This window comes from Euleptes europaea, chromosome 17 (genome assembly GCF_029931775.1).
Source record: "Euleptes europaea isolate rEulEur1 chromosome 17, rEulEur1.hap1, whole genome shotgun sequence".
Taxonomy (NCBI): domain Eukaryota; kingdom Metazoa; phylum Chordata; class Lepidosauria; order Squamata; family Sphaerodactylidae; genus Euleptes; species Euleptes europaea.
In genome coordinates, this window is record NC_079328.1 from 46,308,518 (window position 1) to 46,336,183 (window position 27,666).

Consider the following 27,666-nt stretch of genomic DNA (forward strand, 5'->3'; position numbering starts at 1 on the left):
GTCATCAGGAGGATGGCTTGATTGTGTGGCTTCTTGGCAGCTCTGTTTAGGGTTGCCAACTCTGTGTTGGCAAATTCCTGGAGATTTTGGGAGTGGCGTCTGGGGAGAACAGGGTTTGGAGAAGGGAGGGACCTTAGCAGGGTGTAATGCCATAGACTCCACTCTCCAAAGCAGCCATTTTCTCTGAGGGAATTGATCTTTGCAGTCTGGACATCAGTCTTAATTCCAGGAGATCTCCAGGCCCCACCTGGAGGATGGTAACTCTAGCTCTGTCCCCCCCCACCTCACCCCATGTAAGTGCCGTGCATGTAAATATCATGTCCTTAATTCTGCATCGGTATTGACAGAAAGTGTGAGCTTTAGTGATCAGCCACCCATTAGAGATGGATCTCAGATCCATAAATACAATAAGCTCCCTGTAAGGAAAAGCCCATGCTGAACATAATTACAATCATCGACACAATAACAATTACAGCCCTGTTGAGGTGTGGAAATTCATATATTCAGGGAGGCGACTTGATAGTGAAACCAATCATCCTCCGGTAATTTCCATCAAATGGACAGAATTGGTTCTTAATATGAAACAAAATTATTACCCAGAACTATTTTGCTAGCCTTAAGGAGTTTAAAGATGCCCAGGCCAAGCCCAAGATGATTACTCTATAATTATTAACTGAAAACATTTTGTTCCTGCCTGCTGTTTTTCATGTTATAAACCTGGAGGAAGTGTTCCCAGAGCAGATGCCATATTTCAAGTTTGTTTGATGCAGTTACAGCGGATAATTCATTGAATTGCAATCTGGATGTACATCTCCTTTTGACTTCGCTGTTTGAAATGAAATCACACTTAGCCGTTCTACTAACTACTGCCTTGACAGGCCCTGTGGAAAGTGCCAGCATTGTGCTGTGGTTAAGAGTGGTGGTTTGGAGCAGTCCAGGTTTGGTTTCCCCACTCCTGCACATGAAGCCAGCTGGGTGACCTTGGGCTAGTCACACTCTCTCAGCCCCACCCACCTCACAGGGTGTCTGTTGTGGGGAGGGGAAGGGAAGGTGAATGTAAGCCGGTTTGAGTCTTCCTTAAGTGGTAGAGAAAGTCGGCATATAAAAACCAACTCCAACTCCTTCTTTACCCTGGGGGGTAAACCCAGAAATAAAACTGAAATACCCCTTTACCAGTATAGGTATTTGGTTTACCGAAAAAACCAGCCCCAATAAATCTGAACCCAAAATTTACCTTTTTTTTGCACAGCCCTACTCCTGTAGCCCTTTCAATAGAAGTTTATGAAGGAAGGCTGGATAGCAGTGCTAAAATTTGCCTCAAGGCCAGCCCCCATCTTCTCTTTTTAGCCACTTGATGCCAGAGATCTTCAGGATAAGCAAATACACAAACTCACCCATGTGATATTTATTCGAGACTGACACCCTTTCTTCTTCTTCTTTCCCCCGCTCCTCTTCCAGTGGTATTTGATGATTGTCAAGGAAATCACAAATTGAACTTTCAAGTCTCAAACCCAGACTTCAAGGTGGAGCCCAGCGGGGTTTTAGTTGCACTGAGAAACTTGTCTGAAGCAGGACGATCCTTATACATCCACGCCCGGTCAGCACAGGTCGAAGATATGGCGGAAGTATTGATTGCAGCCGGAAAAGAAAAACGCAGTTCTTTAAAGGTAAATCTCCTAATGTGGACCAAAGGTTACTGGTAAGAGGGTTGAGCAGCTGGGACTCATGATTACATTGTGATGTGATTTCACTCTTTTACTAGAGATGCAAGGAATCCTGCAATATACTTACTGTGTTTTGACTGTGGGTTGGAACGGAGTGAAAACAACCTTTCTGCTTTACCTCTCATACTATTGTAGAACCCTGTCTTTGTTTATTGGTTTCCTTTTGTCCATCGCTTCAAAATTTCACCTCCTTTTTGTGGGGGCCAAGTCCTGAATGATAATGGTGCTCAAAACCCCCTGGGTTTTAGGACTCCAGACAACTCTGTGATCCCAGAGCCAGCCCCTCAAGTTAGGGTTCCCAACCTCCAGGTACTAGCAGGAGATCTCCTGCTGTTACAACTGATCTTCAGCCAATAGAGATCAGTTCACCTGAAGAAAATGGCCGCTTTGGCAATTGGACTCTGTGGCATTGAAGTCCCTCCCCTCCTCAAATACTGCCCTCCTCAGGCTCCGTCCCCAAAACCTCCCACTGCTGACAAAGAGGGACCCGGAAACCCTTCCCCAGGTGGCAGCTCAAGAAATGTTGGGCCATGGAAGCTGTGCAGTCCTTGAGCTTCCATCTTCCCACAATTTTCCTAAAGCAAAAAATTAGTTTCAGGAGCCTCTTAAGCCAGTATCCAAGTCTTGTTTTAGTCCTTGAAGTGTCTACTCCCAAGTAGTCCTGGGGGTGGAAAGGACCATTAAGTACTAGCTTACTTATGGTGACCCTGCAAATTTTTCAAGACAAGAGATGCACAGAGGTGGTTTGACCATTGCCTGCCTCTGCAGGGTCCACTGGGGAGGAAGATCAATGTGAAAATACCTTCACCCCTCCCCTCAGTAAATGTATTCCTAGCACATACTTGTTCCACCACGTGTGCCCCTGCTCTGTTACTCCTGCTGTCCTCTGTCTCCCTTGTTGGTGCTCAAAAACAGGAGGTGGGGCATATAGGTAAAGGTGGTCCCCTGTGCAAGCACCAGGTCATTCCTGACCCATGGGGTGATGTCACATCCCGACATCTACTAGGCAGACTATGTTTCATGAGGTGGTTTGCCATTGCCTTCCCCAGTCGTCTACACTTTACTCCCAGCAAGCTGGGTACTCATTTACCAACCTCAGAGGGATGGAAGGCTGAGTCAACCTTGAGCCGGCTACCTGAAACCAACTTCCATCGGGATTGAACTCAGGTCATGAGCAGAGCTTTTGACTGCAGTACTGCAGCTGACCACTTTGCGCCATGGGCCCCATGCTGTCCCTTAAATGGCTTTTATCAGCCTCATCCCCAACTGCAACACAAAGGAGACAACGTCACCTCCTTCCCAACTCCTTATTGTGTCGAGGGTTCAGGAGGTCTCCTGCCACTGCCTGCCTCCGTGTAGCAACCCTGGACATCCTTGGTGGTCTCTAATTATCCAAATAGTGACCAGGGCCGATCCTGCTTATCTTCTGAGATTGGATGAAATTGGGCTAGCCTGGGCCATCCAGGTCAAGACAAGAGACGACCAGGGTAGTTTGCCATTGCCTGCCTCTGTGGAGCAACCCTGGCCTTCTTTGGTGGTCTGGTAGCCAAATACTTACCAGGGCTAACCCTGCTTAGCTTCCAAGATCTGATGAAATCAGGCTAACCTGGGCCATTTAGGTCAGTTTAAAGTAGTTCTACGAAAGCCAATAACAGTGCGATCCTGTTTAAAATGCAGGCGGAAAGGTACTGGCTGGATATTAGGGAAAATGTTTGACAGTGAAATCAGCTACTGAGGGAGGTGGTGAGCTCCCCTTCAATGGCAGTCTTTAAGCAGAGGCTGGTCAAGCACTTGTCAGGGATGCTCTAGGCTGATCCGCACTGAACAGGGGGTTGGACTAGATGGCCTGTATGGCCCCTTCCAACTCTATGATTCTGTGCAGAGTTTCTCCAGTCTACACTATTGAAATGCATGGGCTGAGATGAGAGTAACTCTCCTTACGATTGCACTGTAAGAGTAACCCAAAAATAAGCATTTCGGGAAGAATTTGCACTTGGTTGTTGCCAGTTTCCTATCACCTCTCTTTATCTTTGCCCTTTCGATCGAACTCAGCCTTAAGAAGAAGGTGGAGGGGATCTCGGTGCTTTTGCAGCCTGATTGAAATATTTACTTCCCAAGCAAGCAAGAAAGAATGGGGTAACTGGGGCCACCTTCTTTTCTGTGCCGGGGTGCTGAGCACAGAGGTAGTCCTGACAGTGACTTAGGAGACAATTAAGCCAGGTACCTTTGCAGACCTATAATTTCGGGCGACAATGAAGCCATAATGAGGAGGTTATAAAGGATGAGGGATGCATTGTCTCTGTTCAAAATGGAGCTCTATTGGCAGGCAGCAGCTTCATTTCATTTCCAGCAGGCTCATGTAGTCTGCCTTAAATCTTCCATTGAGGAGAAAAGGTTCGCTCGGAAGAGAAGGCCGAACAAACTCCCCCCGCCCCCCAGTCTTTCTTGGCCTGATGTGTTTTGATGTAAAACTTTGATCTGAACAGGGCCTCTCCTGGATCCTGCGTGTTCTCGCTTTCTATGCACAGACCTTCTTTGTGGCCAGATGGGCACCGACCCACATGCACACTTTAAATGCAAAGGAGGCAGGAAGAGAGATTCAGCTCTAATAGTTCTACAGGACACACTTTTTTGCCATTTTAATGGGCTGTCCTTAATATTTTATCCAGTGCCCCCTGGCAACCAATGGGAACATAAGAACATAAGAAAGGCCATGTGGGATCAGAGCAAGGTCCATCAAGTCCAGCAGTCTGTTCACACGGGAGGCAGGGGGACTTACCAGAAGTGGAAGGAACACCCAGGCCACTGTCGCTGGTGATGCGGCAACATCGCTTCCGATATGCAGCAGAAGTGACATGAACACACAAACACATGAAGCTGCCTTCTACTGAATCAGACTCTTGGTCCATCAAAGTCAGTATTGTCTACTCAGACCAGCAGCGGCTCTCCAGGGTCTCAGGCAGGGGTCTTTCACATCACCCACTTGCCTAGTCCCTTTAACTGGAGATGCCAGGGATTGAACCTGGGACCTTCTGCATACCAAGCAGATGCTCTGCCACTGAGCCACAGCCCCTCCCCATCGTGCTGCTGACACCGCGGGGGACCCTCTGGTATTTGAACAAAAACGCTGTGATGGAAGCCATTTTTATCATAGAGTTTTGCCCAAATACCAGAGTGTCGCCACACCTCCAGCAACGCAATGCCATAACTTCCTCTGCACACGGAAGTGACATCACCGCATCACCAGCTACAGCAGCCTAGGCCTCCTCCACTGCTTTTAAGTCCCCCTGCTGGCCAGCAGCAGGGATGGATCCCAGGGGTGGGGGATCCCTCGCCCCCAGCGAGGGGCTGGCAACCCTAGCCAGGGAACTGCAGAACCCTGCATAAAACCTCATGCAGTAAGGCTAGGGTTGCCAACCTCCAGGTGGTGGCAGATCTACTGCTATTATAACTGATCTCCAGCCGATAAAGATCAGTTCACCTGGAGAAAATGGCTGCTGTTCCAATTGGACTCTATGGCATTGAAGTCCCTCCCCTCTCCAAACCCTGCCCTCCTCAGGCTCTGCCCCCAAAATCTCCAGGTATTTCCCAACCCGTACCTGGCCACCCTGATAAAGGCTGTTCTTTCCCAAGTGCCTTTTTAACTATGCCAATTGGAGGCACTAACCATTTGCTTGCATCTTTTTAGGGCAAAGCGGGACTCCAAAATTTGTTTATTTGCTCTTCTTCCTTGCAAACTCCCATATCCCACTACAAATTGCTTTTCAAGCCCATCTCCATTTCAAGCCCATCTCCATTTCCAACATGGATTGTTGCATAGGTGGGGCAACTCCTTCAGGGCATACAGAATTAGTTTTGCACCTCTCTGGCTTCTCGCCATGTTTCCCCACAGAACCCTTTAAATCTAACAACATCCATCCCTGGGACTGTTAAGAGAGAAGAATAATTGAACGAGAGGATTATCAATTAGGAGTTTTATGAGCAAAATCCAAATGGGGAAAAAAATGTACGCGGGTTTTTTTCTTTTTCACTCCCACATTTGTTTCTGATATTGGGAGCCGCAGAGTATGGAGATGTATTTAGTTCATTTTAAAAAGGTGCATTGCCATTTTATATTAGGGAGATAGGTCCCCTGATATTAGAACAGAGACGGCTGCCTTATGAGTGTCTCAGACGTTTGACGCATCTAGAGCAATGTTGTTTACACTGGCTGGCGCTAGCTCTCCAGGGTCTCAGGCTGAGAAAGTTCTTTCTCGGCACCTGCTATTGGAACGACTCTACCTGGGGATGCCAGAGGCTGAACCTGGGACTTTCTGCGCACTGAACAGGTGTTCTCCCAGTGAACAGCAGCCGTTGACCCTTGCAGAGAACAGCTGCTGTTAGCTTCAACTGCTTACTGCTTTCCCGTGCCTGGAAAATCTCCCAGTACTGACTATCCCACGAGCAAAGAAGATAATGATGCGACTTTGTGTTGCTTTGCCTTTCTTTGGTCTGTTGCTTGTCATCCATGCAACGACAAAGGGATGGCTGACTGCTGTAGCTGCTGGAACCTTTTCCAGACATAGCATCTTTGCTCTTCAATGCTTGGTGCTCTTGTAATGGAGAGTCAGGGTGGTGTAGTGGTTATGAGAGGTGGTTTGGAGTGGTGGACTTTAATCTGGAGAACCAGGTTTGATTCCCCACTCCTCCACATGAGCAGTGGACACTAATCTGGTGAACTGGGTTGGTTTCCCCACTTCTACACATGAAGCCAGCTGGGTGACCTTGGGCTAGTCACAGCCCTCTTAGAGCTCTCTCAGCCCCACCAACCTCACAGGGTGTTGTGGGGAGGGGTAAGGGAAGGTGATTGTAAACCGGTTTGATTCTTTCTTAAGTGGTAGAGAAAGTCGGCATATAAAAACCAACTACTGCTCCTCCTCCTTCTCCTCCTCCTCCTTCTTCTTCTTTCTTGTTGCTTGTCCTCTCACTTACCTCACCTGTCCACATTGGATGATACAGAGAAGGGTGGCACTGTGGCTGAGTGGCAGAGATTCTGATTGGTGTGCAGAAGTTCCCAGGTTCAATCCCAGGCATTCCCAGTTCAGGGATCTGTCAGTAAGTGATATAAAAGACCTCTGCCTGCAACCCTGGAGAACTGCTGCCAGTCTGAGTAGACAATACTGACTTTGGTTAACCAAGGATCTAATTCAGTGTAAGGCAGAGCCAGCCATGTAGTCATGTAGCATGTGGCTGCCACCAGAAGCAGCTAGCTCTGCACTTTATGTGTAGTAAAGTCCAGCATCATCTGATGCTTATAATTGTCTTGGGATTTCCCCAGTAAAATTGAGAGAGGAATCAGAGTGTAAAAGCAATGAACACATGAACACATGAAGCTGCCTTATACTGAGTCAGACCCTTGGTCCACCAAAGTCAGTATTGTCTACTCAGATCGGCAGTGGCTCTCCAGGGTCTCAGGCTGAGGGCTTTCACATTACCTACTTGCCTAGTCCCTTTAACTGGAGATGCCGGGGATTGAACCTGGGGCCTTCGGCATGCCAAGAGGATGCTCTACCACTGAGCCAAAGTCCATCATGCATTTGTGTTCTATGGCATGTTGCAGAATGAGTGGGAGAAGGAGGTGGCATCTCAGTTAGGCCTCACATTTACTCACCTGCGGTGGGGAATTACTAGTGTCCAGCCCCAATTTCCTTTCCCTTAGGAATGGAGTAGAGGGAGGGGGAAATGGCCTCCACATACTGATGCTCTAGGAATTTCCCCCCGACTCTCTGTGGTAAATAGCATTGACAATAGAGGATGCAGCTTGGAAGTGACATTGCATCCTCCCCAAACTCCAGCTTCCCTAGGAACCACCACCCAAATTTTCTCACGTTTGCTAAGGCACTGTTGGGTACCTTAATCTTGACCTCATTGTTTGGTTCTGCCCTCCCCCACCAAAAAAAAAAGTGAGTGCTGAGCTCCTTGCTCGATTTGGAACTGAGATTGGCAGGCCAAGGTATTTTTTAAAAAAATCGGAAACAGTTTTTTTCTGAATCAGATTCTCAAATCTGGTCCCTGTTGAATTCTGCTTATTCCAAGACCACGGTTACACAGCCCGGATAACCTACAAGAACCAATGGACTCTGACCGTGAAAGCCTTCGACAATATTCTGCTGAGATCTTTGGGAATACAGCAGAATCCATATCCAAGCCTCCAGTCTTTATGAACCCTACCTTCCTGATGGGGATGGACCATGGCTCAGTGGCAGAGCATCTGTTTGGTATGTAGAAAGTCCCAGGTTCAATCCCCAGCATCTCCACTTAGAAGGTAGTAGGTAGAGTTAAAAACCTCACCCTGAGACCCAGGAGAGCTGCTGCCAGTCTGAGCAGACAAGGCTGAACTTGATGGACTGATGGTCTGATTCTGTATAAGGCAGCTTCATGCCTTCATGCATTCCAGGAGCTGCGTCACCAGCTGCCGCTTTTGAAATTCCTGTCAATCCCATCCTAGTTCCCTTAAGCTTCTGGGACAGAGACAAGAAATGCCATTCAGAATGAAATTGCGCAAGTTCCTGGAGCTCCCAATTCCCCCCTTTAAAAATATTATTGTTGAACAACAGTTTCTGTAACTGTGCTGCTCTATGAGCCTCTTTTCAAAACTACTTGTCTTGGGCCACGAGCGATTCTGAGCTACAGAGCCCAGGCATTCAATCCTCTTCTTCAATCCTACATTAACATTTCTCCGAGCGCTGGGGGCACCTAACGCTCAATCCTTGAACACGTTTTCTGACCCTGAATTCTCTCCCAATCCTGCATGCTGCTGCATCTTCTTTTTAAATCTTCCTCTGCGCTTTGTACCTGCTCCAGTAAAGAAAGTTTGAACGTGACACGTGAGGTGCTTCAAGGCAGCACCTCAGAAACTGCTTGTTCCTCATCCTGGCAAATGTGGGATGCTCTGGCTACATTTGCCAGGGAAGGAAAGGATTTGGATGAGACTGCCTAAACCAGAGAGCCGTGTGAGTCAACAAACCGTGCCCTGATCTTCACATTCCCTTCCCATTCATCTGGCTTCCAAGTGAGTAGCAATAAGGAGACGTTTGTGCCGGTGTCCCTTCCTCCTACAGTGAGGGAAAAAAGTATTTGATCCCCTGCTAAATTTGCCCGTTTGCCCTCTGACGAAGAAATGACCAGTCCATAATTTTAATGGTAGGTTTGTTGTAGCTGTGAGAGACAGAATAACAACAGGAAAACCCCCAGAAACCCAGAAGACAAAAGTCAGATACTTTTTTCCCTCACTGTAGGTGCATTGAAAAGTTGTGATAGCCTCCAAGATGCTAGGGAGCATGGGAAATGTAGTTTTGCCAGGCAGTCTGAGGAGACTACATTCCTATGAGTCATTAGTAGAGTTGGGCAAAAAAATAAAATCTGTAAATTTTGGGTTCAGGTTTATTGGGCCCTATTTTTTTTTTTTTTTTTGTAAACCCAGAATAAGCTGAATACCCATACCGGTAAATTTGTATTTCGGCTTTATTTCTGGGTTTGCTGAAAAATTCAGGTCCATTATAGTCTATGGGGATTTTTTTTTCAAAGCACCTGTGGGGGTATTTTTGGAGGTAGGGTTCCCAACTTTTCAGGGTAGCCTAAAGGGACTCTTCTTGCATGAACCCCAAAGTTTGGTGAAGATTGAGTCAGGGGGTCCAATTTTATGGGGTCCAGAAGGGTTTGCCCCCCTCCTCTATAGAGAAGCATTGTAAACTATACCATATTTCTCTATGGAGGAGGGGGTGACCCCTTTTAGACCACATAAAATCACACTCCTTGTCCCAAACTTTACCAAACTTTGCAGTTCATGCAAGGAGAGTCCCTTGAAGCTATGTGACAAATTTGGCGACTCTACCTCCAAAAATACCCCCCAGGAGAATTTTTAAAAGACTTACTTTTCACAGTCTGTAATGGCCAATTCCTCTCCAATGATTCATGGGAAAACTCAATTTCCCATGAATGCATTGCAAGTTGGACTAGATGACCCTGGCGGTCCCTTCCAACTCTATAATTCTAATATTTCAAATATTTCCTCACAGACTCCTGCTCTTTTTGGGAATTCTGGTAAAATTACAGAATATAGAATCATAGAGTTGGAAGGGTCCATACAGGCCATCTAGTTCCACCCCCTGCTCAATGCAGGATCAGCCTAGAGTATCCCTGACAAGTGTTTGTCCAGCCTCTGCTTAAAGACTGCCAGTGAGGGGGAGCTCACCACCTCCCTAGGTAGCTATTCTACATGTGAGAAAACCAATTGTTAATGGACTTCGATAGATGGAAGTTTGACATTCAGGGGAAGAGCGAGGGACCAGTAGGGTTGCCATCTCCGGGTTGGGAAATTCATGGCAATTTGGGGGTGAAGCCTGGCAAGGTCCGAATTTGGGGAGGGAATCTCAGCCATAGAGGCTGTCCAGCAAAGCCGCCATTTCCATCCGGGGAACTGATCTTTGTAGTTTGGAGAGCAGTTGTAATTCTGGGAGATCTGGAGGTTGGCAACCTTAAGCCATAGTCAGGTTCTGATATTTTTAGAAATTTCACAGTTTGAATGCTATGATATGAGGTTGCTCTCCCAGCATGTGTTTTGGTGGAGGCTAAGGACATATTTTCTCACCTTGAGTTTCAGGCTGGATTCTCTGTGCAGCTCTCATGTTCCTGGGTTGTCTGTGTCTGTTTTGGTCTTGCCTCCCTGAGACTGCTAAATTAGGGGAGTTGTCAAATACCTCGGCAGATCATCATCCTTGGTGGGAGGTCTGTGCTTTCTTTGTCAGGGGGCCAGTTATACCGGCTTGATTGGAAGGGCCCACCCAGGAGCAGCTGAACTGTGATGCCCCACAAATTCTTCCTACATGGGGAGAAAAATGTTGAGATAGAAAACTGTCAAAGCCTCAGGACACCTTTCAGCTTCTTGGAGAGAGGGGGAGAAATGGGAATAAAGAAGGAGGGAAGAACCTTAAGAAGAAAAGGTGAGGAGAAGCATTTTTTAAAAATGCAGAAGAGATGTAGATTTCCTTACAACGAAACTGTCAATCTCAGGAGGCCATTGGACATTCATGTAACAATGCCAAGGCACACTGGAAGCAGACTTAAAAGCAGAACCTATTAAATCAGCATTGCAACATTTTATGTAACTGAGAGAACTCATGGGAGAGAGGAAATCCAATCTTCTCAGAGGTCCCTGCATCCTCCCAATTTCTCCTCTCCCCTTCCTATACTGAATCACTTATCCACAGCCTTCAACTTCATAGTTGAATAGAGTTGCCAGCTCCAGGTTGAGAAACACCTGGAGATTTTGGGGGTGGAGCCTGAGGAAGGAGGGGTTTGAGGAGGGGAGGGACTTCAATAGGTTATAATGCCATAGAGTCCAACTTCCAAAGCAGCCATTTCCTCCAGGTGAATAATAGCAAGAGATCTTCACCCACCAGCTGAAGGTTGGCAATCCCATAGTTGGAGTGAGATCTCAGTCTCCCAGATCCTGGTATGATCCTCAAACCACTCTGCCACACTGGAAGTCCTGAGCCGTTTCCGGCTTCTCAGTTCCATTTCTGAATGTAGCTATCTCCCTCAAATTCTGCAAGACTTCTTGTTAAAGGATTCTTTGCTCACATGCAGCACTGGATCAATTAAATCAAAAGAGTTTCCATCTAGATATTAGGAAGAGTTTTCTAACAGTTAGAACGGTTCCTCAGTGAACAAGCTTCCTTGGGAGGTGGTAAGCTCTCCTTCCCTGGAGGTTTTGAAGAAGAGGTTAGATGGCCATCTGTCAGCAAGGGTGATTTTATAGCTTTAGGCAGATGATGAGAGGGAAGGCATCTTGGCCATCTTCTGGGCATGGAGTAGGGGTCACTGGGGGTTTGCAGGGGAGGTAGTTGTGAATTTCCTGCATTGTGCAGGGGGTTGGACTAGATGACCCTGGTGGTACCTTCCAACTCTATGATTCTATGATTCTATAATTCTAAGCTTGTACTGAAATTAGGCACCGATTGTGACCTCAGCAGAACTGTTAAATCATTTCCTGGCATCCCTCCTTTTCCTCCCCCCCCCCTTCGCTGTTAAACTTGATCATTAACAGAAAGGAAACTCGGATACTGTTATGTGCAGTTGGTTAAGAAAAAGGGTCTGGAGAAAGCTAATCCTTTTCTGAAGAGTCATCAATCTCGCTTGCGGTGTGTTTTGTCTCCCCGTGGACCGGTGCCACGCGATCTCAGCATGGTCTCGTCCTCCTAGGCGCTTAAGAAGGATTGTGTTTTTGCCTCGCCAATCAAACTGGGCTTAAATGTTTAACTTTGCAGGGGCAGAAATGATTTAAACAATGGCTGCTAATCACAGCGGAGGAGCGCTGCATATTTAATGTGTCTCAGCGCACAATGCAGGACTGATTGGGGCCTCCGTGTGCCCCGACCTGTGATTCGAGGGAATGTAATAATCTTTCGGCTGCTGTTTTTCGTAAATGCTAGCAACAAATTATTTATGCTCCCGTCTAAATGGCTTGAGTTCTGTTCTCGCCATCTTTCAAAACTTGCCTCCTCCTGATCAGAGCCTTTTTCTTCCGTTTGTTTGGATTGGTTTGGCAGCGTTATACATTTTGCATGTGGCCCCTGCTGTTTTGTTTGCGGACTAAAATGAGCATTCCCTAGCTCTGGGAATGAAAACGGACTTTTACATTTTGCAGGAGAGTTTGGTTTGTCTGCCATTAGAAGTCGAGAAGGGGAGGGGGATAGTCCCCCGGACTTTGAACGCGCAGTGCAAAAACAATTTCTGGGCAGGAAGACTGACTGTTAAGATTACAACAAACAACAAAACTCACCACTTATGCAACCAGTGGTAGAGCTTGGCATGCAGAAGGTCCCAGGTTCAATCCCCGGCATCTCCAGTTAAAGGGACTAGGCAAGTAGGTGATGCAAAAGACCTTTGCCTGAGACCCTGGAGAGCCACTGCCAGTCTGAGTAGACAGCAACAATACTGACTTTGATGGACCCAGGGTCTGATTCAGTATAAGGCAGCTTCATGTGTTCACAATAAATATACTCAAAATAAAGCATAAATAGCCACAAACCATGCTTTCACCTTGGTAGCCTCTCACATCATTCTTTGGTATGATTAAACTAGGGCATAGCCCTGCTTAAAGCCCTGCAGGTCCCATGAGAATTGAACTGTGCCAATCTCTTGCCTGGATTGCAGCCGTTGAGTGGAAGAGGGCAAAGCTCGTTCCAAGTACAAACACAGTCAGCTTAAGTGGTTTATGGATCCCAGCCAGAATCAAGCCACTCTGTGTGTGTGTAGGGGGGTGTTTTGTTTAAATTAGAGCAAAATATATTAATTTTTAAATGTATCGGGTTCTTCCAGCCCGGTTTGCTATTGATAATTATTGTTCTGTCAGCACACAGTGCATTAGGCTGTGTTTAGAGATTGGTTTATTAATTGAAAACTCACTTCAAGGCCATCAAGAGTTGCAAGGAGTGTCTTGATTAAGTCTCTCTCTTTTTTTTCAACACACGGAACGGGAGCTATTAATCTTGACCCCCTGACAAGAGGCACTTAGTTAGAAGGGCTGGCAGGAAGTACGTCCATCACGCGAATGAGAGTGAAAAAGAATCCATCCGTTGGGCCAGCAGAGTAAATAAGTTAACCAAAGTGGTCTGTAAGTAGTATTGGCAATATGAGTGTGGGTAGGGTTGCCAGCCTCCAGGTACTAGCTGGAGATCTGCTATTACAACTGCTCTCGAGCCGATAGAGATCAGTTCCTCTGGAGAAAAGGGCAGCTTTGGCAATTGGACTCTATGACAGTGAAGTCCCTCCCCAAACCCAACCCTCCTCATGCTCCACCCCAAAACTTTCTCTACCACTTAAGGAAGAATCAAACTAGCTTACAATCTCCTTCCCCTCCCCAGTGAGGTAGGTGGGGCTGAGAGAGTGTGACTAGCCCAAGACCACCCAGCTAGCTTCCTGTGAGGAGTGAGGAAACAAATCCAGTTCACCAGATTAGCCTCTGCCGCACATGTGGAAGAGAAGGGAATCAAACCCGGTTCTCCAGATCAGAATCCACCGCTCCAAACCACCACTCTTAACCACTACACATGCTGGCTCTCTACACCACGCTGACTCTCTACACCATGCTGGGTAGGAAGGCCAGGGTTGATTGAAAGAAACCGTAGCTGGTCCCAACCATAGGCATGGTGGAATAGCTGTGTTTTGCAGCCCTGCAGAACTCCTTAAGGTCTCTCAGGGCCCTGGTCTTGTTAGACTATTCCACCAGGCAGGGGCTAGGGCTGAAAAGGCCCTGGTGCTGGTCGAGGCCAGCTGGACTCTCTTTGGTCCAGGGACCACCAGCGTATTATTTGACAACCATAACATTCCCTGGGGTAGCTTGTATTGGATTTTCCAAGGGAAAAGAAGCCCATTTTAATCCACATGTAAAGTTGTCTAAGTTTTGCTAGTTTAATTCACCTGACCTAGGGCAACTTCACTGCTTTTGTAGAACATAATGTGGCAGGGTCCGCCTGCTTCCATCTGCACCTGTACATAGATCAGTAAGATAACAAGAAAAAGGTAAATTTGGTGTTACTGCAAAGGGCAGTAAAACATGGCAGGGTACAGAAGGAATGAGTGAATTTTCACATTAGGCTTCTCGCAGGGAATTCACCTCGAGGTGAAATTCTCGAGCACTTCGTGTTCGTATAACTACACCTACACTTAATGGTTGTCGCATGTTTGGGGAACAAACGCAATGGGAAATAGTCAATCTTTCACTATCCTGCAAATACCGCCTTTGTGGGAAAGAACCTGCAGTGCGGGAAGATTTGGCTAAACTTAACGAGAGCCCGTTAGCGTCGATTCGCCCTTTGCCAGCGGTTGCGAGTTACACTTCTAAAGTTTCGATGTCAATGTTAAATCATCAAGAAGGATTACTCCAGGTAACTCTTCCACCGCTCCCATCAATAACACCCTGCCAAGCGCCGTCCTTTAGAGACTTAAAATTTACAGTGAGCCTAACATGCTTTTGTGGCCACATAATTATTTTTATTATGCTTTGTGGCGGTGTTGGCTGCCAAAAGAGGTTGTCCTAAAATCCCAATGTGACAAAAATCAATTTTCAGATGCAAATTAGGGTGCCATAGGTGACATTTTTCATACCCAATAAATTGCTTGTCTGTGGCTTTGAACTAATGGCCACATAAACAAGAGAGATTGGCGGCGAGGCGTTGCATTATAATCTCACCCCAGTTCGGTGGTACGTGACTCCGGCTACGCCTGGCAGTGAGGAGTCAGAGGGAAACTTGCTAGGGTGGCGGCATTCTTCTTTTCTGCCGTCTCCCTCTCATTGTGGCATGTCTCCCCCCGCCCCTCTTGAGTCCTGGCTTCCCCAGGCCATGCTCCTCTTTTCTAGTGTGGTGTAGTGGTTAAGAGCGGTGGTTTGGAGCAGTGGACTCTGATATGGAGAACCAGGTTTGATTCCCCACTCCCCCACATGAGCGGCAGACTCTAATCTGGAGAACCAGGTTTGATTCCCCACTCCTACATATGAAGCCAGCTGGGTGACCTTGGGCTAGTCACACCTCTCTTAGAGCTCTCTCAGCTCCACCTACCTCCCAGGGTGTCTGTTGTGGGGAGGGAAAGAGAAGGTGACTGTAAGGCGATTTGATCCTTCCTCAAGAGGTAGAGAAAGTCAGCATATAAAAACCAATTCTCCTTCTCCTTAGCGACACCCTCTTCCCGGCACGATTTCTGCTTATCTGGTTCTTCTTTCCCTGCATTGGAAGTCTGTCTCAAGCATGGCCCTGGCAGCTTGACTCGTTACATCCTGGAAGCTTTGTTCATACATCCATGGGGGGATGAAAAAAAAAAGATGCACAACAACAAAGTATCATTTGAAGCCCCCGGTGAGAGCAGGCAATGTCAGGAGCATGCTTGGCTGGATAACTGATTCGAAGAGAGAGGCAGCGATATGAAGGAACGCCCAGCAGTGGCGTTTATTTGGAGTTCAGTATTAAATTTTGATTAGGTTCTGACACAAACGTTAAGATCTAAGCACCTTTTCCATCTCTGAGAACAGGGAAGGGTACAGAGCATTTGAGAGTCTAAAAGCAGATCTCCCTTTTCCCGTTATTACACTTCTTATCCAGGGCTGAACCAGAAATACTAGATGGGAACTAATTGAAGTCCTTTGTGCATTCATGATCTGCCCACAAACGCGAGGCAGGCCCTGACTTTTTAAGTTTTGTTCTAATTAAGAGTCTGTAATAAGCACAAAAGGATAACTCTTGATTAGGTATTACCCAGCTGTGTTTCTCTGACTCACAAAGAGGAAGAACAAGAACAAGAAGTTCAAAAAGAAGAACAAGAAGAAAAAGAAGAACAAAAACAAGAGTTGGTTTTTATATGCCAACTTTCTCTACCACTTAAGGAAGACTCAAACCGACTTACAATCTCCTTCCCTTCCCCTCCCCACAACAGACACCCTGTGAGGTAGGTGGGTGTGAGAGAGCTCGAAGAGAGCTGTGACTATCCCAAGGTCACCCAGCTGGCTTCGTGTTGGTGAGTGGGGAAGGTGGACTCTATGGCATTATGCCCCGCTGAAGTCCCTCCTCTTCCCAAACCCCACCCTCTTCAGGCTCACCACCCAAAATCTCTAGGCAGATGAAGATGGTCTCCCTCATCTGTGCATCCACTAAAGGTAAAGGTGTGCAAGCACCGGGTCATTCCTGACCCATGGGGTGATGTCCTATCTCGACGTTTACCAGGCAGACTTTGTTTGCGGGGTGGTTTGCCGTTTCCTTCCCCAGTCATCTTCCCTTTACCCCCAGCAAGCTGGGTCCTCGTTTTACCGACCTCGGAAGGCTGGAAGGCTGAGTCAACCTTGGGACGGCTACCTGAAACCAACTTCCGTTGGGATCGAACTCAGGTCGTGAGCAGAGCTTGGACTGCAGCTTACCTCTCCATGCCACGGAGCTCTTGTGCATGCACTGCCTGCCTGTCAAATGAGGGGCTCCCCTGTGAAAGAACGCTTTGAAATCCTTTGGCTATAAGGCTCATTTATAACTCTACTTTAAAAACATGGGCCCTTTTTTAAAAAGCCAAAAAAGGAAGGAAAGAAAGAAAAACCTATCAGTCTCTCTTTCTCTTTGCCTAGCCGGCCTTCCTATCTAATCTTTGTCCATTGGGCTGCCTCGTGTGTCTTCCCTCCCATTTGATCGTGAATGATGATTTTTCAGGCTGATCCGGGTGTTTTTTTGGCGGCGGCGCCTGCTTTTTCTTCTCCGCCATCTGCAGCACTTTTTAAGCTCTGTGCATCTGAAGCATGGGGGGGGGGGTGCTTTGAAGTGCACTGGCACAGACAGACGACTCTGTTATCTTAGCGTTGTCATTGTAACACTGAAACGGAACTGCCTCTTGAGGGCACACAGGCGAACCCCGCTCAGGTTGATGTCTGAGCTGCCTTTGCTATATCCCTGGGAGAGTCCAGCTTGTTCTCTTTCCCCATAACCATACTTGGAATATTGTATTGGAACAATACAATACACATGAGGGGCAGTGGCTCAGTGGTAGCGCATCTGCTTGGCATGCAGAAGGTCCCAGGTTCAATCCCCGGCATCTCCAGTTAAAGGGACAAGGCCTGAGACCCTGGAGAGCCGCTGCCGGTCTGAGTAGACAATACTGACTTTGATGGACCAAGAGTCTGATTCAGTATGAGGCAGCTTCATGTGAATATTGTATTCGAATGGATGCATTAGAGCAGTATGGGTAGGTGGCTTACACTGCAATTCTAAGGAGAGTTATTCCAGTCTAAGCCCATTCATTTCAATGGGCGTAGACTAGAGTAATTCTGCATAGGATTGCACTGTGGGACTAGCACTGGGGAGACCCAAATGCAGATTCCTACTCACCCATGCCATTCATAGCCACCATGAGCCAAGAGGAAAGGTGGGGTACATGATGCATATTGGGGCAAATAATCCCAATTTGATATATACATTGATGGGATCTGTGCCTGCAGTGACAGGCCAAGAAAGGGATCTTGGGGTGGTAGTGGATCACTCGATGAAGATGTCAACCCAGTGTGCGGCTTCTGTCAAAAAGGAAAATGCTGGCCATAATTAGACAAGGAATAGAGAATAAAGCTGCTGCTATCATGCTGACCTTGTACAAATCTGTGGTGAGACCACACTTGGAATACTGTGTACAGTTCTGGTCAGCACACCTGAAAAAAAGGATATTGCAGAGCTTGAGAAGGTGCAGAAAAGAGCAACCAAAATGATCAGCAACTGCCCTATGAGGAGTGGTTAAAAAGCTTAGGGCTGTTTAGCTTGAAAAGAAGGAGAGACATGATAGAGGTCTATAAAATTATGCACGGTATTGAGATGGTGGGCAGGGAAAAGCTTTTCTCCCTCTCTCATAATACCAGAACGCGGGGTCACCTGCTGAAGCTGGAGGGTGAAAGATTCAAAACAGATAAAAGGAAGTATTTCTTGACACAAGGCATAGTTAAATTGTGGAACTCCCTGCCCCAGGATGGGGTGATGGCTGCCAACTTGGAAGGCTTGAAGAGGGGAGTGGACATGTCTATGGAGGGCTATCCATGGCCCCTAGTCAAAATGATTACTAGTCACAATGCTTACCTATTATCTCCAGGATCAGAGGAGCATGTATACCTATTCTTTCTAGTATCAGAGGAGCATGCCTATTGTATTTGGTGCTATGGAACACAGGCAGGACAGTGGTGCTGCAGTCGTCTTGCTTGTGGGCTTCCTAGAGGCACCTGGCTGGCCGCTGTGTGAAGAGACTGCTTGACTTGATGGGCCTTGGTCTGATCCAGCAGGGCTTTTCTTATGTTCTTAACCATTCTTGGTGAGGCATTCAAGCCACTGAACGCTCTACCCTGTCCCTTTAGGACAGAGATGGGGAACCTCAGGCCCGGGGGCCGTATGCGGCCCCCAAGGACATTTTTTGTGGCCCTCGGGAGCTCTGGGGCCCTGCCTCTTTTTCTGTCACTCTTTCTCCTTTCTCTCTCTCTCTCTCTCTCTCTCTCTCTCTCTCTCTCTCTCTCTCTTTTTCTGTCTCTTTGTCTCCCTCCGTCCTTTTCTTCTCCGTACTTTTCTTTCTTTCTCCCCCACTCTCCATTTCTTTCTCCCTTTCTCTCTCTTTCTCCCTCCCTCCCTTCTCCTCTTTCTCTGTTTTCCTTCCTCCCTTGCTGACCAACTGTGGGCTGTGCCCCCCTGGCACCTCGTTTGCTCAGGCCCACTGCTGGCTGCCCTCCCGCTTGGGAGGGGGGGAGTGGGGACACCCTGCAGGCCTCTATGTGGCCTCCCCTGGGGTTGCCAACCTCCAGGTGGTGGCTGGAGACCTGGCAACCCTAGCCTCTCCCCCCCCCCCGGGAGATCTACACCTGAAATGGCCCCTGAATGATGTCATAAATGTGCAAATGGCCCTTGGCAGGAAAAAGGTTCCCCACCCCTGCTTTAGGAAGAGGCATGGAGAGGGAAAGTATGAAATCTGCTGCTCCTCTCCTTAAAAGGGCATGGCCAATCGGCCCCTGGCCTAACTTTACATTCCATCCCTCTGGGTGCCCAGAAAAAAACTTTGGCTCATGTGTAGGAAACCTTTTTTGTAAAAAGCTATCTGGGCAAGAAGCCTTAAGTCCAAGGTTTGGTTTTTGCAAGTTGTCTGCTCCACGCTCGACTTTTAATAGTTTTTGGAATGGATCAGAGTAGCAAAGTTCTCGGCACTTTTGAAAATGTTTGAAAGTTTCCTAGGCTCTGCTTCCAACAGAGGAACTCCCGCTGCCAGAGCTGAGCTCTATGTTTCCCAGACTTTTTAACTCTGGCCTTGTTCTAACAATACACTACTCCTTGAGTCCCCTGATGCAGTAGGGTTGCCAACCTCCAGATAGTAGCTGGAGATCTCCCGGGATTCTCCCTTAAGTCGTAGAGAAAGTTGGCATATAAAAACCAACTCTCCTCCTCCTGCTTCTTCTTCTTCTTTTGCTTTTGTTTCCCTTAATTTTGGGCATTAAAAAAAAAAACCCACGCATGATGGGGCCCAGAGGGAATTGTTGCCTGTAGTTCTGCTTTTGTTTGTTTATATCCCCCTTTCTCCCCAATAGGGAGCCAATGCAGCTTACATTTTATCCTCACAACAACCCTGTGAGGTAGGTGAGGCTGAGAGTGTGTGACTGGCCCAAGGTCACCCATCAAGTTTCCATGGCAGAGTGTAGATTTGGGTTTTCCAGATCCTAGTCCAGCACTCTAACTACTACACCATGCTGGCTCTCTGCTTTCGGCAGCCTCGTCCAAATCCTTTCCCTCTCTGGGAAATGTAGCCAGAGTATCCCACATTTACTATGATGAGGAACAAGAAGTTTTTGAGAGGCTGCCTTGAAGCACCTCACGTGTTGTGTTCGGACTTTCTTTCCTGGAGCAGGTACAAAGCACGGAGAAAGATTTAAAAAGAAGAAGCAGCAGCATGCAAGATTGGGAGAGAATTCAGAGTCAGAAAATGTATTCAAGGATCAAGCGTTAGGTGCCCCTAGCACTCGGAAAAATGTTAATGTAGGATTGAAGAAGAGGATTGAAAGCCTGGGCTCTGTAGCGCAGCATTGCTCATAGCCCGAGACAACTGGTTTTGAAAAGAGGCTCATAAAGCAGCAGAGTTACAGAAACTGTTCAGCAAGGATATATATATATATATATTTAAAGGGGAAATTGGGAGCTCCAGGAACATGCACAATTTTATTCCAAATGACATTTCTTATCTCTGTCTCAGAAGCTTAAGGAAACTAGGATGGGATTGACAGGAATTTCAGGGTCTGACAGAAACTGAGGGATGGGCCTGACCGAGAGGGCCTTTGGTTCAGTGGTAGAGCAACTGCTCGACATGCAGAAGGTCCCAGGTTCAATCCCCGGCATCTCCAATTAAAGGGACCAGGCGAGTAGGTGATGTGAAAGACCCCTGCCTGAGACCCTGGAGAGCCGCTGCTGGTCTGAGTAGACAATACTGACTCTGATGGACCCAGGGTCTGATTCAGTATAAGGCAGCCTCATGTGTTCACGTGTATTCCAGAAGCAGCAGCTAGTGACGCAGCTCCTGGAACACATGAAAACATGAAGTCGCCTTATACGGAATCAGACCATCAGTCCATCAAGGTCAGTCAGCTGCAGTAGTGGAATGTGACACTGGCGGAGGATCTTTCGTAGACAACAGCAGTGCCACTACGGCTAACCCTGGTTAGTACTGCACAGAAGAAGGCACTGGTAAACCACTTCTGACCAACCTTTACCTTAAAAACCCTATGATGAGACAATCCAAAATGAAAAAAAGACGGATACCATGGACTGCCAAAAAAAAACAAATCAGTGGGTTATAGATCAAATCAAGCCTGAACTGACCCTAGAAGCTAAAATGACTAAACTGAGGCTATCATATTTTGGTCATATCATGAGACGACAAGAGTCACTGGAAAAGACAGTCATGCTAGGAAAAGTTGAGGGCAGCAGGGAAAGAGGAAGACCCAACAAGAGATAAATTGACTCAATAAAGGAAGCCACAGCCCTCAGTTTGCAAGATCTGAGCAAGGCTGTCAAAGATAGGACATTTTGGAGGACTTTCATTCACAGGGTCGCCATGAGTCGGAAGCGACTTGATGGCACTTAACACACACAAACATATTATTACTTGGAAAAAAATAAGAAATCCAATAGTAAATACAAGAATATAATGAAATGAGTGAATAAGTTGTAGAAATCACCAGACTAGTTTTATTCATCCCTACCTATAGATGGCTACTCAGGTGGTTTATGTAAATATATATGATATAATAACACATATTTCTACTATAAGATCAATAAACTAATATTACTTTGTAATAATTCAGCTTGAAATTAATTCCATCCTATTTGAACCAAGGAATAAGAATAAAAATATTATCAACATTTCATAACTTTGGTATAAAAACATTTTACTTCACCCAATATTTTTAACTGGAGATGCCACAGATTGAACCTAGGACCTTCGGCATACCAAGCAGATGCTCTACTTCTGAGCCACAGCCCTTCTTTAGGATCATTGCCTGCTGGGCAGATGGGAGGCTTTCCCTACTCCCCCCCCCCTTGCAGTGATCAAGGTATGTTCATTTAAGCAAGAGTCAAGTGATTAGAATGTGGCAGGTGCTAAGCCTGTCCCCAGGCTTATCCGTGTGTTTGTAGCTGGAGTTCATTAACTTGTCAGCCCCCAATCCTTGGGAGGAGAGTAGCACAGCAACATGGAAGTAGTGGGGGGATGGGAAAGATGCTAGCCAAATGAATACCAGCTCCTAAGGCAGGTCCTTGTTTTAGTTCTGGAGTAGGGTTGCCAACCTCCAGGTACTAGCTGGCGATCTCCTGCTATTACAGCTGATCTCCACACAACTGTTCTTCACACAACACATAGTTCAATTGTGGAACTCCCTGCCCTAGGATGTGGTGATAGCTGCCAACTTGGAAGGCTTTAAGAGGGGAGAGGACATGTTCATGGAGGAGAGAGCTATTCATGGCTACTAGTACAAATGGATACTATTCATGATGCATACCTATTCTCTCCAGGATCAGAGGAGCATGCCGAATATATTAGGTGCTGTGGAACACAGGCAGGAAAATGCTGCTGCAGTTGTCTTGTTTGTGGGCTTCCTAGAGGCACCTGGTTGGCCACTGTGTGAACAGACTGCTGGACTTGCTGGACCTTGGTCCAATCCAGCATGGTCTTTCTTATGTTCTTATAAATTGTGAAGAGGGGAATCTCAGGTTAGCAACCTCATCCTCTGCAGGCTTGTTTGGGAACAATCGGTTTAGCTCAGGACTGCTCCTCTGTTGCTTCGTTTGAATAGGAACCCCACATTTTGTCTTGTGGTAGTTTCTCCATGTCTCAAGTTGCAGTGAAACTTTCGGCTTCATTTTAGACTGTGCCTGGTGATATGGCCATGCCTCCAAGTGGGCATCAAGCGTAACATGTTGAATATGAGTGTGTCAATTGCTGTCAAGCTGACTTCGGCAACCTCAGCAAAGGGCTTTCAAGGCAAGTGAGAAGCAGAGGTGGTTGGCCATTGCCTTCCTCTGCAGAGTCTTCCTTGGTGGTCTCCCTTTCAAGTACGGTCCCTGTTTAGCTTCCCAGATCTAATGAGATCGGGCTATACCATGCCACCTTCCCTCCCAACACATCGGACAGAGGTATGTAAAATTTGCAATGAATCCAGGGATGCTTTCATATGCAGAATTTCTAAAGTATGTTAAGAGAAGACAAGGAGCTGGAAACCTTCCTTGGAGGCTTTTTGCATGTCCCAACTGGAGTCCCTACACTTTTCATGAAGCTTGTGTTGTTTCCCAGGGTGTTGTTGGGGTTAAGAGAGCCAGTGTGGTGTAGTGGTTAGGAGTGGTGGACTCTAATCAGGGGAACAAGGTTTGTTTCCCCATTCCTACACATGAAGCTAGAGGGGTGACTAGGGTTGCCAGGTCCGGGTTGGAAAATACCTGGAGATTTTGGGGGCGGAACTTGAGGAGGGCTGGGTTTGGAGAGGGGAGAGACTTTAATGCCATAGAGTCCAATTGCCAAAGTGGCCATTTTCTCCAGGTGAACTGATCCCTATTGGCTGGAGATCAGTTGTAATAGCGGAAGATCTCCAACCACCTCCTGGAGCTGGGCAACCCTAAGGGTGACCTCAGGCTAGTCACTGTTTTCTTAGAGATCTCTCAGTCGCACCTACCTCACAAGGTGTCTGTTGTGGGGAGGGGAAGGGAAGGAGAATATGAGTTGGGTTTGATTCTCCTTAAAAAAGGTAGAGAAAGTTGGCATATAAAAACCAACTCCTCCTCTTCCTCCTCCTCCTCCTCCTCCTCCTCCTCTTCTTCTTCTCCGCCTCCTCCTCCTCCTCCTCCTCCTCCTGCTTCTTCTTCTTCTTCTTCCCAGTTGAGCACATTTTTTCATCTGACTTGATTCTTCTTTGAAAGCGAGTGAGATGAAGCTGCACCCGAGCTTACAATCTCCTTCTCCTTCTCCTTCTTCTCCTTCTTCATCTGGCTTGATTCTTCTTTGAAAGCGAGTGAGATGAAGCTGCACCCGAGCTGCCTGGCAACACTTGCTCTTTTTGGTACCTCTGAGCAGAATTATTAAGCTCTTAGCACCAAGCAGTTAATGTCTGTTAATTAATTTGGATGGAGGAGTAAATGTGCAATCCAAGCTGCGAAATGGATTAATGCACTTCCATTTCCCCTGCTCTTTAGACCGAGTTTCAGAGTTTAGCTTGTTGTAAAATGAGTGGTTTGGCCTCAGCCTCCTTCTAAGTGGGTCTTTTGTCTTCATCACAGAGCGCCTCTTCATTTGTCAGCCCTGGCAGGCTTGGCTTGATGGGGTGGAGAGAAGAGCAAGAGCATAATAGCTGGTTGAGGGACAGCTTCTTGGAAACCTCTTTATGAGTTCTTAAAGGCTGCTTAGAAAGATGCTGGTGGGTGTGAGAGAGGAGCTGCGTCCTTTCTGCATGACATGGACTGCCTTAATGCTCTACAGCAGAGGGTTCCCAACTTTTTTGAGCCTGTCACCACCTTTGCAATTCTCACACAGGCTGGCGGGTACAGTAGGGTTGCCAACCTACGCCTTTAATAGGTGGTGGTGGAAAGTACTATCAAATCACAGCCAACTTGTGGCAATCCCATAGGTTTCCAAGGCAAGAGACGATCAGAGGTGGCTTGCCATTGCCTGCCTCTGCCTAGCAACCCTGGACTTCCTTGGTGGTCTCCCATCCAAGTACTAACCAGGGCCAACTGTGCACAGTTTCTGAGATCTGATGAGATGACCTGGGGCATCCAGGTCAGGGCATCTTTAGTAGGAGATGCTGGCAGTGGAACCTTGTACCATCTACTTACAAAGCATGTGCTCTACTTGGTAATATGGAACAATGCCAGTGCCCCTGCTCCAGTCAGTATAAGGGGTATCTACTTCATCCTGGAGAGCCAGCATGGTGCGGTGGGTTAGAACGGTAGAGACTGATCTGGAGAACCAGATTTGATTCCCCACTCCTCCACATGAGCGGTGGAAGCTAATCTGGTGAACCAGGTTGTTTTTCCCACTCCTTTACATGAAGCCAGCTGGGTGACCTTGGGTTAGTCACACTCTCTCAGCCCCGCCTACCTCATAGGGTGTCTGTTATGGAGAGGGGAAGGGAAGGTGATTGTAAGCTGGTTTGATTCTTCCTTAAGTGGTAGAGAAAGTTGGCATATAAAAAACAACTCTCCTCCGCTCCTCCTCCTCCTCCTCCTCCTTCTTCTGTGTCAACACCCAGCCAAAACACAGTGGGTCAAAATGTTGAGAAGGGAAACGCGGGATAAAAGGAAAACCATTTTCAGATTGTATTGATTGGATGCTGCTAGAACTTATGTTTCCCCAGGCTGCTGGGACTGCGGGAAGATGAACTTTCACCTCTCTCCCCCCCACTCCCCAACAAATCTAACTCGCAAGCTGTTGCCACTTATTATGTCTAGCTGTGCTCCCTTTGTTTAGAAATGGGAAATATTTCTTGTTGCAAGTCATCCATCGAATACCAGAAGGAATTTGCAAAATGCCCCCACTGTGCGCATGAACTTCTCTTCTCATTATATTTGTTTAAAGTGGCTTCCCTGTGCACAGATGCCAGCAGTGCATCAATAGGCACATATGGATCATTTTTATATCAGCACAGAGTCACACCATTCAGGGCTGCGTTACGCTAGAGTCAATAAAATATCTAAAAGTAATTTTTTACATCCTGCACTATTGCTTTAGGGAAATGCAAAATTGCTTTTGTGCTTCATTTTCATCATAATGGAATGAGATCCACACTGGGGTAGCATGCCAGCACAGATCTATCGCTGTGCGCATTCATTGCTATACATGCATTTTTATATTTGATCTATCTCAAGTCACACCAGTGCCCTGGATGGAGGGCTAAGGGGTAATGGCCTCGTTCTGCTTTTGATAAGAAAAGGGGGTCAGAAAGCTTATTAGCAGCCCAATCCTAATTGGGTGGGGGGCAAAAGGGGAGCCAGCATGACCTCTGCACCAGCATTAGTGCCATTTGTGCCTGCTGAAGTGGCACAAAGGCTGGCACAGGGGCACTTAACACTGGTTCTGGGAAGCCATACAGCAGTGCCATGCTCGGGTGCCAGTGCAGCCTCACCGGCGCAGGGGCTAGGGTTGTAAGGTCCCTCTTTGCCACCAGTGGGAGGTTTTTGGAGTGGAGCCTGAGGAGGGCAGGGTTTGGGGAGGGGAGGGACTTCAATGCCATAGAGTCCAATTGCCGAAGCGGCCATTTTCTCCAGGTAGACTGGAGAAAGCTAATACAGACAGCCAACAGGTAATGTGTACTATTATTCATTCATTCATTCATTCATTGTGATCCAGCCGCAGCCAATTCAATGGCGATCCCATAGGGTTTTCAAGGCAGGAGACGATCAGAGGTGGTTTGCCATTGCCTGCCTCTACGTAGCAACCCTGGACTTTTCCTTGGTGGTTTCCCATCCAAGTACTAACCAGGGCTGGCCTTGCTAGTGTTGCCAACCAACCCCAGGTTTAGAAATGCCTGGAGATTTGAGGGTGGAGCCTGAGGAGGGTCTTCAATAGGGTATAATGCCATGCAGTCCACCTTCCATAGCTGTCATTTTCTCCAGAAGGTGGAATAAATATGCTATAGAAATAAATAATAAATAAGTGATTTGTGTGGTCTAGGGATCAGTTATTATCCCAGGAGTTCTCCAGCTCCTGCTTGGAGGTTGGCAACCCTACCTGCTCAGCTTCTGCAGTCTGACGAGAATCAGGGCAGCCTGGACTGTCTAGGTATAATCCACACAGTGGTATAATCCACAGCCCCGAACCATTCCATTATAATAGAGCCCCATTATTTTGTACAAGATATCCTTTCGAACCATTCTGTTTTACACAGTTCACAGGACGACAGAAGCATGCACACCTTGAGAATGGCACAGATGTGGTATACTTCTTTCAGAAGGAAGCATGCCTCCTGTCCTCACACATTCCTATATGGCGATAGTGACTCTTGGGAGCAGGGAAGCCACGGCCCTCAGTCTGCAAGACCCGATCAAGGCTGTTAACGTCAGGACGGTTTGGAGGTCATTAATTCGTAGGGTTGCCATGATTTGGAAGTGACTTGATGGCACTTAATACACACACATCTAAGCCATTGCCATTTTGGATATGAGACAAATTGTCAAAAATCAGCAGATTCAATTTGAATATTCCCATTGAAGAAGAAAAAGAAGAAGAGTTGGGGCGAAAACGCATGGGAGGTTTTGCCTTGGATTTGCTGCTTTCTAAATGCACATTTCCCCCAGCCAAATTCTCAAAACTCAAAAATAAGCCCCCATGCAGAGTTTTGAGAATTCAGATGAGGAAAATTTGCATCTAGAGAGTGGCAAATCCAAGGCAAAACCTCCCATGTGTTTTCACCCTTGGTTTTTATATGCCGACTTTCTCTACCACTTAAGGGAGAATAAAACCGGCTTACAATCTACTTCCCTTCCCCTCCCCACAGCAGACACCCTGTGAGGTAGGTGGGGCTGAGAGAGCTCTAACAGAGCTGTAACTTGCCCAAGGTCACCCAGCTGGCTTCATGTGTAGGAGTGGGGAAACAAATCCAGTTTGCCAGATTATCCTCCGCTGCTCATGTGGAGGAGTGGGGAATCCAACCCGGTTCTCCAGATCAGACTCCACAGCTCCAAACCACTGCTCTTAACCACTACACCATGCTGGCTCTCTGAGACTGCCTTTATCTCTCATGCTGTTTGTTTCCTGTTCAAATTTACTGATAGTCAAATTGACAGACATCCTGTTCATTTTAATTACATATAAATGATGTGTGCCTATAAACGACACTAAAGAATACTTGAAAATATCCAAGGAAATATCCAAGGAACTG

At 47.1% G+C, this 27,666-nt stretch overlaps 1 protein-coding gene and 1 non-coding gene across 2 annotated transcripts in view; one reads left to right on the plus strand and one right to left on the minus strand.

Moving 5' to 3' along the window:
- CDH13 (cadherin 13) overlaps nt 1–27,666 on the plus strand; it is a 638,997-nt gene that overhangs the window by 239,410 nt on the left and 371,921 nt on the right. Inside the window, exon 3 of the mRNA XM_056862383.1 lies at nt 1,459–1,667. Coding sequence (XP_056718361.1) covers nt 1,459–1,667 — 209 coding nt within the window. The remainder of the gene's footprint in view (nt 1–1,458; nt 1,668–27,666) is intronic.
- TRNAT-GGU (transfer RNA threonine (anticodon GGU)) lies at nt 4,726–4,797 on the minus strand. The gene has a single exon. It is a non-coding gene; the product is annotated as a tRNA-Thr (tRNA).